Here is a 14,285-nt window from a genome sequence, read left to right on the forward strand (position 1 = left end):
AATCTGCAAAATATATAAGCAGCTCATGCAGCTCAATATCAAAAAAACAAACAACCCAATCCAAAAACGGGCAGGGACCTAAGTAGATATTTCTCCAGAGAAGATATACAGATTGCCAACAAACACATGAATGGATGCTCAACATCACTAACCATTAGAGAAATGCAAATCAAAACTACAATGAGGTATCACCTCACATTGGTCAGAATGACCACCATCAAAAAATCTACAAACAATCAATGCTAGAGAGGGTCTGGAGAAAGGGAACCCTCTTGCACTGTTGGTGGGAATGTAAATTGATACAGCCACTATGGAGAACAGTATGGAGGTTCCTTTAAAAATAAAACTACCATACGACCCAGCAATCCCACTATTGGGCACATACCCTGAGAAAACCATAATTCAAAAAGAGCCATGTACCACAGTGTTCATTGCAGCTCTATTTACAGTAACCAGGACAGTAGCAACCTAAGTGTCCATCGACAGATGAACGGATAAAGAAGATTTGGTACGTATATACAATGGAATACTACTCAGCCATAAAAAGAAACGAAATTGAGTTATTTGTAGCGAGGTGGATGGACCTAGAGTCTGCCATATGGAGTGAAGCAAGTCAGAAAGAGAAAAACAAACACCGTATGCTAACACATATACATGGAATCCAAAAAATAAACAAAAAAGTGGTCATGAAGAACCTAGGGGCAGGACAGGAATAAAGACTCAGACATAGAGAATGGACCTGAGGACACGGGGAGGGAGAAGGGTAGGCTGGGACAAAGTGAGAGAGTGGCATGGACATATATACACTACCAAATGGAAAATAGATAGCTAGTGGGAAGCAGCCGCATAGCACAAGGAGATCAGCTCGGTGCTTTGTGACCACCTAGAGGGGTGGGACAGGGAGCGTGGGAGGGAGATGCAAGAGGGAGGGGATGTGGAGATATATGTATATGTATAGCTGATTCACTTTGTTATACAGGAGAAACTAACACAACATCGCGAAGCAATTATACTCCAATAAAGATGTTAAAAGAAAAGTGTATGGTATGCAAATGTCAAATCATGTAGAACACCCGGAACTAATGTAATATTATACATCAACTATACTTCAATTTTAAAAATCACCCCGAAAGGAAATAAATAAATTGTACCATGTGTACCCTACCAATAAATCATGTGTATGTCATTTTTTTAAAGAAAGTATGTTGGGTGGAAGAGAGCATATGGGAGTGAGACAGATGTGTGAGAACCACTTCCAGCGCTCCTTCCTATACTATATACCAATCACAGGCACAGAAAGGGCTTAATGAGTAAGGAACACAACACAGCTGCAGCAAGTTGGCAGGGTTTATTGTTAGCACATTCAGTCACCCTTTACCTCAACCTAACATTGCATGACGTTCGGTGGAGTCACTGCTTATCAGCAGCGATTTAGTCTGAATTCTCACACCGTGAATATGTGACCATCACAATACTAAATGGATCTTTTATTCTGACTCAGGAAAGAAACAAACTCAGAAGATAGAATCTATCAAAAACAATTGTCAATAATAAGATTTTTTAAAGGCCTATTTACAGACGAGTGGGAGGAGCTAAGGGAGCCAATAAGGCTTGGTGAAGCATCAATGGACTAGCAACACAGGAGGCCATTTACTATTCCTAGGTCTGAAGAAATAAGAGGAGAGAAGTATTACTGGACCCTGGTAGAGGATGGTAACCATGGGAAAGACCTGGTTAGAGCCAACAGGAAAGAGACTGTCCAATGAGCACCTGGCAACAAGTGCCAAAAATCGCAGCCCAGCAGGGAGAGGCAAAGGCAGTAAGTATGCAGACCTCTCTCCCTGCCCTCTGAACTTTCATGAGCGCCAACAAGTGGCTACGGCCCACCAGAAATCAGAAGGCAAGCAAGTCCTCCTGGTAATTCATCCACAGAACCTAGCCTCCCAAGACACAAAGTAAAGAAGAATGAACAATGGGTAATTAAAGGATACATAGCATATCAGCTAACTCCTGTTTATCTTTCAGGCCTATATTCAGACATTACACTTCCTAGACTCCTCGGCCCTTCCCGCTCCCTAATTATGTTCTCTGATACTGTTTCCTAGGAACTCCTGGGTAATAAATCCAACACATTGCTTCCCAAAACAAAACACAATCCTAAATAGACAGCCATAGTGGTTAAGAAATCTCTGAGATCAGACTGCTAAGAGTTCAAGCTTTAATGACCACCTATGGGCTCTGTGACCTTTGGCAAGTTTTTTTTTTCTTTATAAAATGGGGACAACAGGACCCACCTAGCAGAGTCTTAGGGGGGATTGAGTGAGATGATCCATCTAAAGCACTTTGGCACAGTGTCTAGAACATACTTAAGTACTATGGTACCTATTATCACCATTGTATTATGCTTTTAATCAGAAGCCTCTCCTTTTAGTTTGTCAACTTGCTGAATTCTATGGCACCTGGAAATAAAAAAGCAAAGGCTACACTGATCTGTTCTAATTCTTTCGTTATTTGGTAATTTCGTAATTAGAAGCTAAGAAAACATTATCTTCCATCTGTAATTCTTAGAAAAAACTGAACACTTCATTGTGTAATCGCAGGCTTTCCGTGTGCAAAAACAATTCTTTGAAAGATACTGGGATAAGATGTAAAGTCTGATCATGATACAAGCAGTGGTGATACTCCCACTGGAGTTTCAGAAGCCTAAAGCGCTAGAATATATTTGATTATACAAGTTAGAAACACTGTGTTAAATATCTCATAATTTATCATTATAAGGCTATAAAATGTAACATCTTATTTTTATAAAAGGCGATATTTCACATAAGGATTTTGAATATCTAGAATTCAACTTTTTTCTCTGGGAGTTCTCTCAAATGACAGTTTCCTTACTCTTTCTTAGCCACCATAAGGGTCAGGAGGCTTGGATTCTAGAATCAGCTCTGCCATGAATCAGCTCTGCAAGCTTGGGTACACTGCCCCAGTTCTCTAGGATGGCCTAGGTTGCCTCACTTTTGAATGAAGTCATTAAACAAAATGATCTTTAGAGTGCATTCTACCTTTAAAATATTATGACCAATTCCCAGACTAGGTAATTTGAGCTAGGTCAGTTTCATCGCTTAATTTTCAAGAATTGGCAAACCCTAACAGGCATACACTTCAGAAGTTTGCCATTTCATCTTTTCCCAGTGCTTAGCTAAGATTTTAAGGGACACGTTTGGCCATAATTTCCCCAAAGTAAAATTATTTTAAAATGTAGAAAAATACCTAAGAGTGTTACTTTTTTACAAGTCCAAGTGTAGGCAGTGAATAACATACATTCTATACTCACCGGGACAGCTGCCATGAGTGAAGGCTTCAGTACAGTACAGTCTCCTTTGCTTCCCTTTTTAATTTTGCTGGACTAGAGTAAAGAAAAAGTAAATAGGATCAAGGAAAGAAACTTTCAGCAGAAAATGTTATAATTCAAGTATTAACAAGAGCAAACATGGACATTTTTTTTAACATCTTTATTGGAGTATAATTGCTTTACAATGGTGTGTTAGTTTCTGCTTTATAACAAAGTGAATCAGATATACATATACATATATATCCCCATTTCTTCCCTCTTGCATCTCCCTCCCTCCCACCCTCCCTATCCCACCCCTCTAGGTGGTCACAAAGCACCGAGCTGATCTCCCTGTGCTACGTGGCTGCTTCCCACTAGCTATCTATTTTATATTGGGTAGTGTATATGTGTCCATGTCACTCTCTCACTTTGTCCCAGCTTACCCTTCCCCCTCCCCGTATCCTGAAGTCCATTCTCTAGTAGGTCTGTGTCTTTATTCCCATCTTGCCCCTAGGTTTTTCGTGGCCATTTTTTTTTTTTTTTTAGATTCCAGGTATATGTGTTAGCATACAGTATTTGTTTTTCTCCTTCTGACGTCACTGTATGACAGACTCTAGGTCCATCCACCTCACTACAAATAACTCAATCTCGTTTCTTTTTATGGCTGAGTAATATTCCATTGTATATATGTGCCACATCTTCTTTATCCATTCGTCTGTCGATGGACACTTAGGTTGCTTCCACGTCCTGGCTATTATAAATAGAGCTGCAATGAACATTGTGGTACATGACTCTTTTTGAACTATGGTTTTCTCAGGGTGTATGCCCAGTAGTGGGATTGCTGGGTCGTATGGTAGTTCTATTTTTAGTTTTTTAAGGAAACTCCACACTGTTCTCCATAGTGGCTGTATCAATTTACATTCCCACCAACAGTGCAAGAGAGTTCTCTTTTCTCCACACCCTCTCCAGCATTTGTTGTTTGTAGATTTTTTGATGATGGCCATTCTGACTGGTGTGAGATGATATCTCGTTGTAGTTTTGATTTGCATTTCTCTAATGATTAATGATGCTGAGCATTCTTTCACGTGTTTGTTAGCAATGTGTATATCTTCTTTGGAGAAGTGTCTATTTAGGTCTTCTGCCCATTTTTGGATTGGGTTGTTTTTTTGATATTGAGCCGCATGAGCTGCTTGTAAATTTTGGAGATCAATCCTTTGTCAGTTGCTTCATCTGCAAATATTTTCTCCCATTCTGAGGGTTGTCTTTTCGTCTTGTTTACGGTTTCCTTTGCTGTGCAAAAGCTTTGAAGTTTCATTAGGTCCCATTTGTTTATTTTTGTTTTTATTTCCATTTCTCTAGGAGGTGGGTCAAAAAGGATCTTGCTGTGATTTATGTCATAGAGCGTTCTGCCTATGTTTTCCTCTAAGAGTTTGATAGTGTCTGGCCCTACCATTAGGGCAAAGACAAACATTTACACATGGAATATTATCTCTACTGCTCTGTGAGTTATCTGTTCCAACTAACGTAACCTACAAGTCTGAGGTATGAGTGCATAAGTGCTTTATGATGTAGATTATTTCTTCTAGCACATTTCAGCCTTTCTTAGAGGAGAAACTCTGATCCAGGATAAAAGAAAATGGGATATCTTGGTAAACTGAGCATTTTTATTAATAACATATCACACATAGCACAGACCATCCATTTTCAAACAAAAACAAAAACAAAAAGCAAAAAACTTCAACTAAGGTAGATAAAGCACTGAAACAAGCCTGAAGATAATTTTAACTTTCTTTGATTAGCCAAAAGGCAAAGCCACATCTCAAAGTCACCACTATGAACATCAACTAACATCACACAGAAATACTAATTTGATAACATTTTGGCTGACAGAATACTGAAGACAATGGAAGTAATTATTTGTCTCAAAATAATTTTAAAATATGTAAAATAAAGCAATGCTAACAAATCCTCAAGGTTATTTACTACAGCTGCATACTTTTGAAACCAAGGAGAAAGTTTTAGCTGAATTAAAATATCTCATGTTTTAGTAATCTGTTCTCAGCCAAACACTGTAACTTAGTATGATCATGCCAATATACTGAAAAGCTTGTCACCTGGTCAGAGAGAGTAAGTGGAGAAGAATATCCAATCCTACAACCATAGGTAAAACAAGATATCTCTGCTGTCAATTCTAGTACATGAGCCAAAGGCAGGTAGCCAATATATGTGTCCTTTGGTCTAAAACAAAGTAAGAGAAACATTTTAGCCATTCTTACAAAGACACAATGAGAAACATCAATGACCTTATCGTTTTAATACAGACTAGAGAATGCCAAACATGAGCTCTGATTTCTAAGAAGAAAGCTGAATAATTCTCTCTTACCCCAGTCCAGGAATTCTCTCACACTGGCCTGTCATTCCAGCTATCAAATTACTATGATGCATCATCACTCCCTTAGGTCGGCCAGTAGAACCGCTGGTATACATGACGATAGCCAAGTCCGAAGGAGTTGGTCTATTTGGAGGAACGCTTGCTAAATAAATGACAAAGCACCAAAATTTCTCTAGTTTACAAGTCAAATTGTTAAGCAAAGGTAAGACTTTCAGATTTTGGCGTAATGGTAAACTATTTAAAACAAATACTCTCTACTGTTAATCACCACGAAAATGGTTATCAAATTCTGGTTACCTGCAATGAGAATTTCAAACTCAATCTGGCCCATCTTCTGGATGTTTAACCTAATCCCTGTCTGTTCATACCTCTCCACAGTGCTGTTTACAGGGCCTTGTTGTGGAAAGATATCTAAGATTCGGACAATCAGGGAGATAGAGTAGTTTGTGTGAGCTCCTCAAGCCTCCGTTTTCTCATCTCTAAAACGAGACTGTTGGACGAGATTATGGTTCTTAACCACTGGTGGGCATGAGAATCACCTGTGGGACTTAAATAAAATACTATCTCTGGACCCTAGTTCTGAAAATTCTGATTCTATATGTCTGAAATGGATCAAAGGCTCCACAGGTGACACTCGTACACACTCCTGATTGAAAGCCACTGGACTTGATTTTCACTCACTCCTGTAGTTAGAATACTTAGTATGTGTCTGGATTGGGGATTCTTTTGCATCTCCCAGAATTAGTGCTTTTTCCCCTATCAGGGCATACCATACTTTGACTCTTTTTAACCAAAATCAGACAGGAATTTTTGGAAACTAAGAAAAAGAGACAGTTTAAAGGGGTTTACAAGCCCTTCATTTCCTACCAAAGGTAATATCTAAACAGCTTCTAAACTTCGTTTCTTCTTGCCCTCTGTCTGCAGGTAGGAACGTTTAATCATAAGGGTCCTGAGCCCCAGTGCCATCTCTGCTTATTGAATGATTGGGGGAGGGAAATAGAGAGGTCTTCCCAACAGAATACAGTCAGCCATCTTGAGCAGGAATCTGCAGGCTTTCTTTGCAAAGCACCTGACAGTAAATATTTTAGGCTTGGAGGGTCATATGGTCTGTGCCCAAACTACCCGACTTTGTTGCTATAGAGTGAAAGGAACCATAGGCAGTTGTTAAACAAATGGATGTGACTGTGTTCCAATCCAACTTCATTTAGAGAAACAGATGCAGGCTGGAGCTTGTTAACCTGTCTGTTAAGAGTTGTGCTTCTCAAACTATCTGCTGTGAGGACCCTTTTTCCCCCTAATAATTGATGGATGGGTGCATTTGTAAAATACGATAAAAATGAATTACTGGAACAACGCAGTTAAAAAGACGTAACGTAGAAGCTTAAAATTTTTAGATGAAACAGGCAACAAATTACATTTCAATAAATATAATTAGAATAGTCACACGCAGGGAAAAAGAATTAGAGAACCTGTAAATGTTCCTTGAAAGTATCTTTCAGCCTATTAATAAAGAGAACTGCTGTTACAAGACGTAACTTTTTTTGTCATTCCACGATATTAACTGAACAAAAAGTTGAGTGAAATTTCAATTCCCCGTTTATTAACTGCCTACATGCACACTCTAAACAAACACTGTGTGTGTATATATATATATATATATATATGTGTGTGTGTGTCAGTATTTTAAATTTTAACGTGACATGAATTTGCTTCCAGCTCTTAATCTATCTAACCTAGGCTGGATGGACAACAGTGCTGCCCACAAGAGATAACGTATATCTAAACTGTTCATATAGTTTTTTAATAGCTTTATTGAGGTATAATTGATAATATAAAGAACTGAATATATTAATGTGTACACTTTGATGACTGACCATATACAAACATCTGTGATACAATCACCACAATCAGGGCAACAGGCGTGTCCATCACTTCCCTAAGTTTCCTTGCGTTCCTTTGTTGTTGCTGTTGTTTTGATTTGATCTTTAAGGCGACATCAACTCTAAGATTCTAACATGCTAAGTTTTAAACAGCACACTGGGGCTTCCACTTTCAAGACAGTGTATTGTGCCAACCCAGTAATCTCCTTTCCTTTCTAGAATACACCAAAATAACGAAGAATCCCCAGGTATATGATCGCAATTAAATAAATAAAAGTTTAATAAGGTTGTTGGATGCTAAAAAATGAGTTTATACTCTGTATGATACTATAATGATAATACATGTCAGTATACATTTGTCCAAACCCGTAGGATGTGTAACACCCAGAGGGATCCCTAATGTGAACTATGGATTTGGGGTGATAATGATGTCAACGTAAGGTCATCAATTGTAACAAACATACTACTCTGGGATGCTGATAATGGGGGACGCTGTGCACGTGTGTACCTTCCCCTCAATTTTGCTGTGAACCTAAAACTGCTCTACAAAATAAACTTTTTTACAAATCAGTTTATAAAATGAATCACATTTATATATACAAGTTAAAATAACCATTTTAAACAGTATGATTTAGTACTGAGATAACCAAAGATAAAGCTATACTTAAATGGGGTGATGTTAGTGCTCCTTAAAGGTATCTACTGTCATAGTTTATAAATCAAGCAAATAGGGACTGCATCCTTCTTCTGATGACTGATGGAAGCGGCAGCAGTAGATATGTCAAGGGTCTTCTCAGGCTAAGCACACAATGTGACACTTCACTTCTTGTCATCATCATAACAACTGTCTACTCAGGTAAAGTATCACCCCAAACATGTGTGTCTTATTAACTGTAGAGATGAGTGGACTAGGTGGGACCTGTGGTCTATCATGCTCTGGCTCACACAAAATTATGAGGACCAATACCCCCCACAGTTTTGTGCCAACAAATCCCTACCAATCAGGACTTCCCAGTCAAGTTTACCGCGATCTTGCAGGGTCAACCTGGTGTTGAGAGATAATTCTCCACGGGTCTCTTGGGTTTCTGTACATCTTGCGAGCAGAGGCACTGACTGTTCCAGGCTGTCTTTGCGAGGATGACTGCACAGTGAACAGCCTTGGAAGACAGAGAAAGTGTCTCCCTCCAGAGCAAAGAGCAGGCATGTTCACTGTCCAGTACAATAAAGATAATATCTTTCCCCAGAGCAAAGGGCAGGCATACTTATGCCTATGATAAAAGACTCGGACTACTCATCTAGTAGAGTATTGTGATCTTCTCATTAAACATGAGAAAGAAAAATATTTCAGTGGAGTACTTCATTTGCTCAACCCTCTGTCCTGATGACCAACTGCCACTTTGATATAAGACACACTTAACTTGTTTCAAATGAAATACCAACTACCGTATCAGTGGTAGAATAAGCCAAGTATGGTTTTGGCAAACAGCTCTGCAACCTCTGAGACATGATGAAAATCAGCAGCATTAAGCATTAAAAAAAAAAAAGTTTACTGAATGGAAGGCCTCAGATCTTTGCCTTACGTGAGTCCAGTTTGGAAGGTTACAGTGGGTTTCTTTGAAAAAAGAGAAGTTTGGCAGCAACTGCCATAGGCCTCAGCCATTTAGTAACATTTCAAATAGTGGTTACCTTTTGGAGGAGAAAGGGAGAGAAAAATCTTCATCGTATATGGTCTTGAGAGTTTTTAAACACTTTCAAAGTTTTCTTACTGAGTTATACAACACTTGTTTTAAATCAGAGAACTTTACAGCTTTCACTTGCATTACTGCTTTTCCTAACCTACTGGAATAACAAGCCTTGAAGAGATTAATACATTTGTTTTAACTGCTTTACTTACAGTTTTCTGGCTTGGATCCCAACTCTTCTACCGATTGCATGCTGTGAATCTCAAATCCTTCAGGGTATTCTGCCTTATTGATCGTCTTATTATCCACATAAATGATACGTTTAACACAGTTAATATCTAACAATGCCGTCTGTTGAGCAGAAAGAAAATCCAGTTATTAAATATGGGTATGCAATAAACTCAATTCTTGAATATTCTCCTATGCTGTCAAACACTGCCATGAATTAAAAGAAAATTTCGTACTTACCTTAAGTTTACTCTCCAGAAGTTCGACACTAGTAATCAGATAGGTAGCCTCAGATTCATTTAACCCGTGAACTACAGCTTCTTTGCCAAGTGTGGCATATAAAGTCACAACTACATAATAAAAAATGAACACAAAAGTTAAATGATAAACATTTCTTAGATACATTATTTAAGTCAACTTTTAATGACAGATATACTCACAGATGCAAAGACATTTTATAATCTCATTTGATTTCATAGTCTCTGCTATTACCCTTCAACCTTGCCTCAAACTTCCTGGTAGTCACAAATCTTTCTTACAAATTTTCGGGCTTCTAACTTTTTAAACCTAAAGAAACCCAGAAATACTGGAAGTGCCACAAACTGGGCAAAAATCATCAGTCAATTCAGTTTCTCAAGGCCAATAGGTTCTGGCTGAACACCTGCTTGGAAAACAAGAGGCTCTCAGGACAATTTCACATGTAAGCAAAGCCCACTCTCTCCCCCTCCAAAAACACCAGGCACTTACGAGGAAAGTTGTACTTAAAGCAGGTCTGTGCGGCAATCATCCATTCAGCCCTGGTCTCACAGAAAATGGCAATAGTGCTCTTTGGTTTCAGTCCCAATGCAGCGAGTCCACTACCAAAGTTATTCACTCTGTGGTTCACTTCGAGATAGTTCATCCATTTATAATTCCCAAGAATTAACTGTTAAAGTGAGACATTCTGTAATATTAGCATATGTACTCAAACAAGCAATTAACATACTATTCAAAGTGTAGAACTCTAAAAATACCCTTAAGTGAATTACACAGATGCTGTGAGCACCTTCTGAGAATTAGTTATGGGCACTATAATGGAATGCCAGCATGTTTTAAATGCACTTGATTTATAATAAAGTGTACCTTCCCCTTTAAAAACAATAGGAAGCACAAAAATGCTTTACCTTCTTAAAAACCTTTCCATTTGGCTGCATTTCATTTTCTTCACTTAGGATTTCCCTGGTCCCCAGGCTGTCCTTCTTCCCAAACTTGGATACGGCATGATCGAATAATTTATCCAGGGTGTCTGCTCCAGGGATGTCTATGACAGCTAGTGAGTCGAAGTGCGTGACAGAGCGATACGGACTTCCAGGTTTGTCTGAGGTGGGCTTAGCTTTTATTCTCTTTGCCATAGCGTTTTTCTTCTTGGCATTGGTAAGAAAATACCACGGAATAAATACAAGGGCACTGTATATTGTTATTAACAAGTGGATAGGCAGCAAAATAACGGTGAGCACATTTTGCTTAAGTTTCATAGTGGCAAGGCTTCTAAAATGGTGTTTATTTCTTGTTATTCTTTGGCTTCAGAAAGCCTGATTTTGCTGAAGAAGGCAATAATGGAAGCAGTAGTGAGAGTAGCAGAAGAGTCAAGGCAGTTCAATTTTAATGATACAGACAAGAGTTAGTAATCTTTGGAAGCCGACAATAAAGTACACCTGTAGGCGAAGACAACGAACCAGGCAGAGAGCAGGGAAAACAAAACAAAACAAAAACAAAACAAAAGAGTATTAGCAAGTTGATAGACCATTGATTTAAATACTCAGGTCTTTATTAGTTTCTATAATTGATTTGATACAAGGAAGCGGAAATAACTGGTCTGAAAGACTGGCACTTTCCAGTTTTAATCATTCTGGCCATAAATTTTAAATTTAATTTTTATAGGTTTTTAGGTATACTACACATCACTCTGTAAGTCAGTCGTGTAACACTTATAGGGCCTATATGAGTGCAGGCATGTGGTATTTAAGTTTGGCTAAACTTGGGGAGAGTAGTGAATGCCAAATATTGAGGTTTCTCTTAAATATGTATATGTAAACTGGACAGCTTTAAATAGGATTTGGTTTTGTTTCCAAAAGAGAGAAAAATTCTACCAATTTTGGTTTATTTCTCACAGATCAAACCAGAAATATTATTCTGAGTTCTTCTTTAAAATAATTTCTTGGTAATGCTATTCACTACCTCCTATCCCCCAAACTGGAGCAATACAATCATAAAATCATTTCCTACTTGCCCACTTTTGTGCTCAAAATTGCACTAGTTGCCTGGGAGTGGTAGTATTAAGTCCAAAGTAGTGTAAGTCCTGGCCCTTGCTCATTACGAGTTAACACTTGTGAGGCCATCAGCACACAAGATAGGTCCAGTGTTTTCAAACTTTGTTTGCAGGAGAAGGTGTGGCAGCAAAACCATTTCTTCAAATAAACGATCACGCAGACTTCCCATATATAGACACTACAGTGGAACTGCTCTGGCTGAAGCAGGGATTGGGGGTGCCCAGAGTCCCACCCTGGACTTCCTGGAATCCCACTCCCAAAGTGACCACTGGACCCTTTCCGATGAAAAGCCTGTGGAAATACCTAAGTGCTACGGTGTGCACTGCAAGCAATAAATGCGATAGCAGTTCAGAGCAAGTGCAAAATGGTCCACCGTTACTAGGGGAGGCTTTGTGGAGATTAGACTTAAGCTGGACCTTATGTCAGGGATCTGGAAACAAAGGAGAAAGAATGGAGGTCATTCTGGGCTGGGGAACCACATGATAAAAGATAAAGACGTAGAAATGAAAGGACTTCGGGAGAGGAGAGACTGCCAAAAAAAAAGGACACTCACCTGAGTGGGGCACAGAGTACTCGCTGGCTAAACAGGCCACAGTAGTACAGGGTCTGACAAATCAGGCAAAGTAGTTTTGATTTGATTTGACAGGAAACTGGAGGCCACTGCAGGTCAGAAAAAACAGTGCCAAATGGAAAGGAACTGCAGAAACAGCCTCAGGGAGAATAATGTCTCTCCAGGAACTTGCCTTCAGCTGAGAAAGCTATTTTGGAGAGTGGCAGTGTATTTCAACTACAAAAATTAAAATATTAGTTCACTTTGAGGAGACAAATTGAAGTGCATTCTCCTGCAACTCTTGTGGAAATGGACTACTGACCCCAAGAGAGTTGTGCGTTTTTACACCACACCAACTACTATAAAATGGTTAGCTTAATCCTTAATCCTGCCTCTGCTTTTGTTCATGTCCTTCAACTGAGTGTGGTGAAATGAGCAAGAAACTACAGGTGAAAAGACCTGGGTTTCAGACCCCATCTCTGTCACTGACTGGCGGCTGCGTAACCTTGGGCAAAACAATCTGTCTGAGCTTAGGATCTGACTAGATCGGTAGCCCTTAACTTCCTAGAGGTGATGGGCCCCTTTCAGCATCCAATGAGAACTATGAACCCAGTTCCCCTCAGAAAGATAGGCAAAATGGTATACACAAATTCAGGGGATTCCTGAGTTCCCTGGAATCCATCCATGAACACCAAAGGGTGACACCACCCTTACACTAAAAATTTCTGGCCTAGATGATTTCCTGGGGCCCTTCCAACTTTAATTTTATGATTTACTATACCTAGAAATTGCTTTCTCAGTCTCTTTGACAAGTCTGGTCATTCATTTTTTCAAGACAAGGTACATCAAGTGTCTATCATAGTGCCTGATCCTCAATATGCAAGATTCCCTCTAACAATCCTCTCCTCCATCAGACATTCCATGACTACCCAAATCCTTGATAATCTTTCCTTTTTCTAATTTCCCACATCACTTGAAATGTCTACCACTCATTCTGATCCTTGATTATACCATCATTTTTAAACATCTAAGCACCTAAGTACAGGGCACAGACCAGGAGTTCTCAACCCTATCAAACCCAACACCTCTTTGTTATAACAAATACTTCATAATACTCCTTTATAAACCTTAAAAGACAGTCACAGATGATAGTCCCAGATGATAGTCTACCCACACACACTATTTTTTAAAATAATTCTTTACTGGTAATATAAAGAAGTACTGAAAGGAAATCAATTCAAAATAAATACTTATTTCAATATGTAAATTATCAGGGACAATACCAGAAGTACCACCTCAGGCTCACCCTTGGGGCTGAAGAAGTAGAAGACAGCTTTTGAAGAGCTTACAATCTAGCTAGATTTAAACTGTATTGTATGTGTTCAGTCATTCATGTTGTCACATACACTTAATTTTTTAAACAGATTTGCCTTAAGTCTTGGAGGTAGGGAAACATCTACTTAATCCTCGTAGTACAGAGACACATACACATAAACACACACACACACACACACACACACACACACACACACACACAGTACACAAGGCTCAAAGAACATTCAGGTAAAGAGAGATCAGAGAGGTCATTTAGTCCAGAAGTTTTCTAATTCTTTCTGGTGGTACTGGGGGCAGGGGGCGAGGCATGGCTCATTCATTTGAATAAAATCTTATGTGGACGTGAAAACACAAGTACAGATAAAAGCAAAAGGCAGAGTTGCTTTTGTGGGGGCACACTGGAACCTCCATTTCAGCTGAATATTTGAGCCACTGATATTGTCTGATCTTTCATCTCAAAGAGAAGCAAATGTTGTGACAGTACAAACTGTAACCAAGGCCTGTCCCCAGTGTTACATCCAGCCTATTGATACATTCGTTAAAAAAAAAAAAAAGATCTGAACACCTACTATGTGTAAGTT

The 14,285-nt window shown here is 39.0% G+C and overlaps 1 protein-coding gene across 1 annotated transcript in view; it reads right to left on the reverse strand.

The window, feature by feature from the left end:
- Positions 1-14,285, reverse strand: part of ACSL4 (acyl-CoA synthetase long chain family member 4) — a 75,972-nt gene that overhangs the window by 24,079 nt on the left and 37,608 nt on the right. Inside the window, exons 3-9 of the mRNA XM_065901343.1 lie at positions 10,674-10,913; positions 10,258-10,435; positions 9,751-9,860; positions 9,495-9,633; positions 5,712-5,862; positions 5,443-5,566; positions 3,332-3,403 (exon numbers count right to left, since the gene is read on the reverse strand). Coding sequence (XP_065757415.1) covers positions 3,332-3,403; positions 5,443-5,566; positions 5,712-5,862; positions 9,495-9,633; positions 9,751-9,860; positions 10,258-10,435; positions 10,674-10,901 — 1,002 coding nt within the window. The 5' untranslated portion in view covers positions 10,902-10,913. The remainder of the gene's footprint in view (positions 1-3,331; positions 3,404-5,442; positions 5,567-5,711; positions 5,863-9,494; positions 9,634-9,750; positions 9,861-10,257; positions 10,436-10,673; positions 10,914-14,285) is intronic.

This window comes from Phocoena phocoena, chromosome X (genome assembly GCF_963924675.1).
Source record: "Phocoena phocoena chromosome X, mPhoPho1.1, whole genome shotgun sequence".
NCBI classification, from domain to species: domain Eukaryota; kingdom Metazoa; phylum Chordata; class Mammalia; order Artiodactyla; family Phocoenidae; genus Phocoena; species Phocoena phocoena.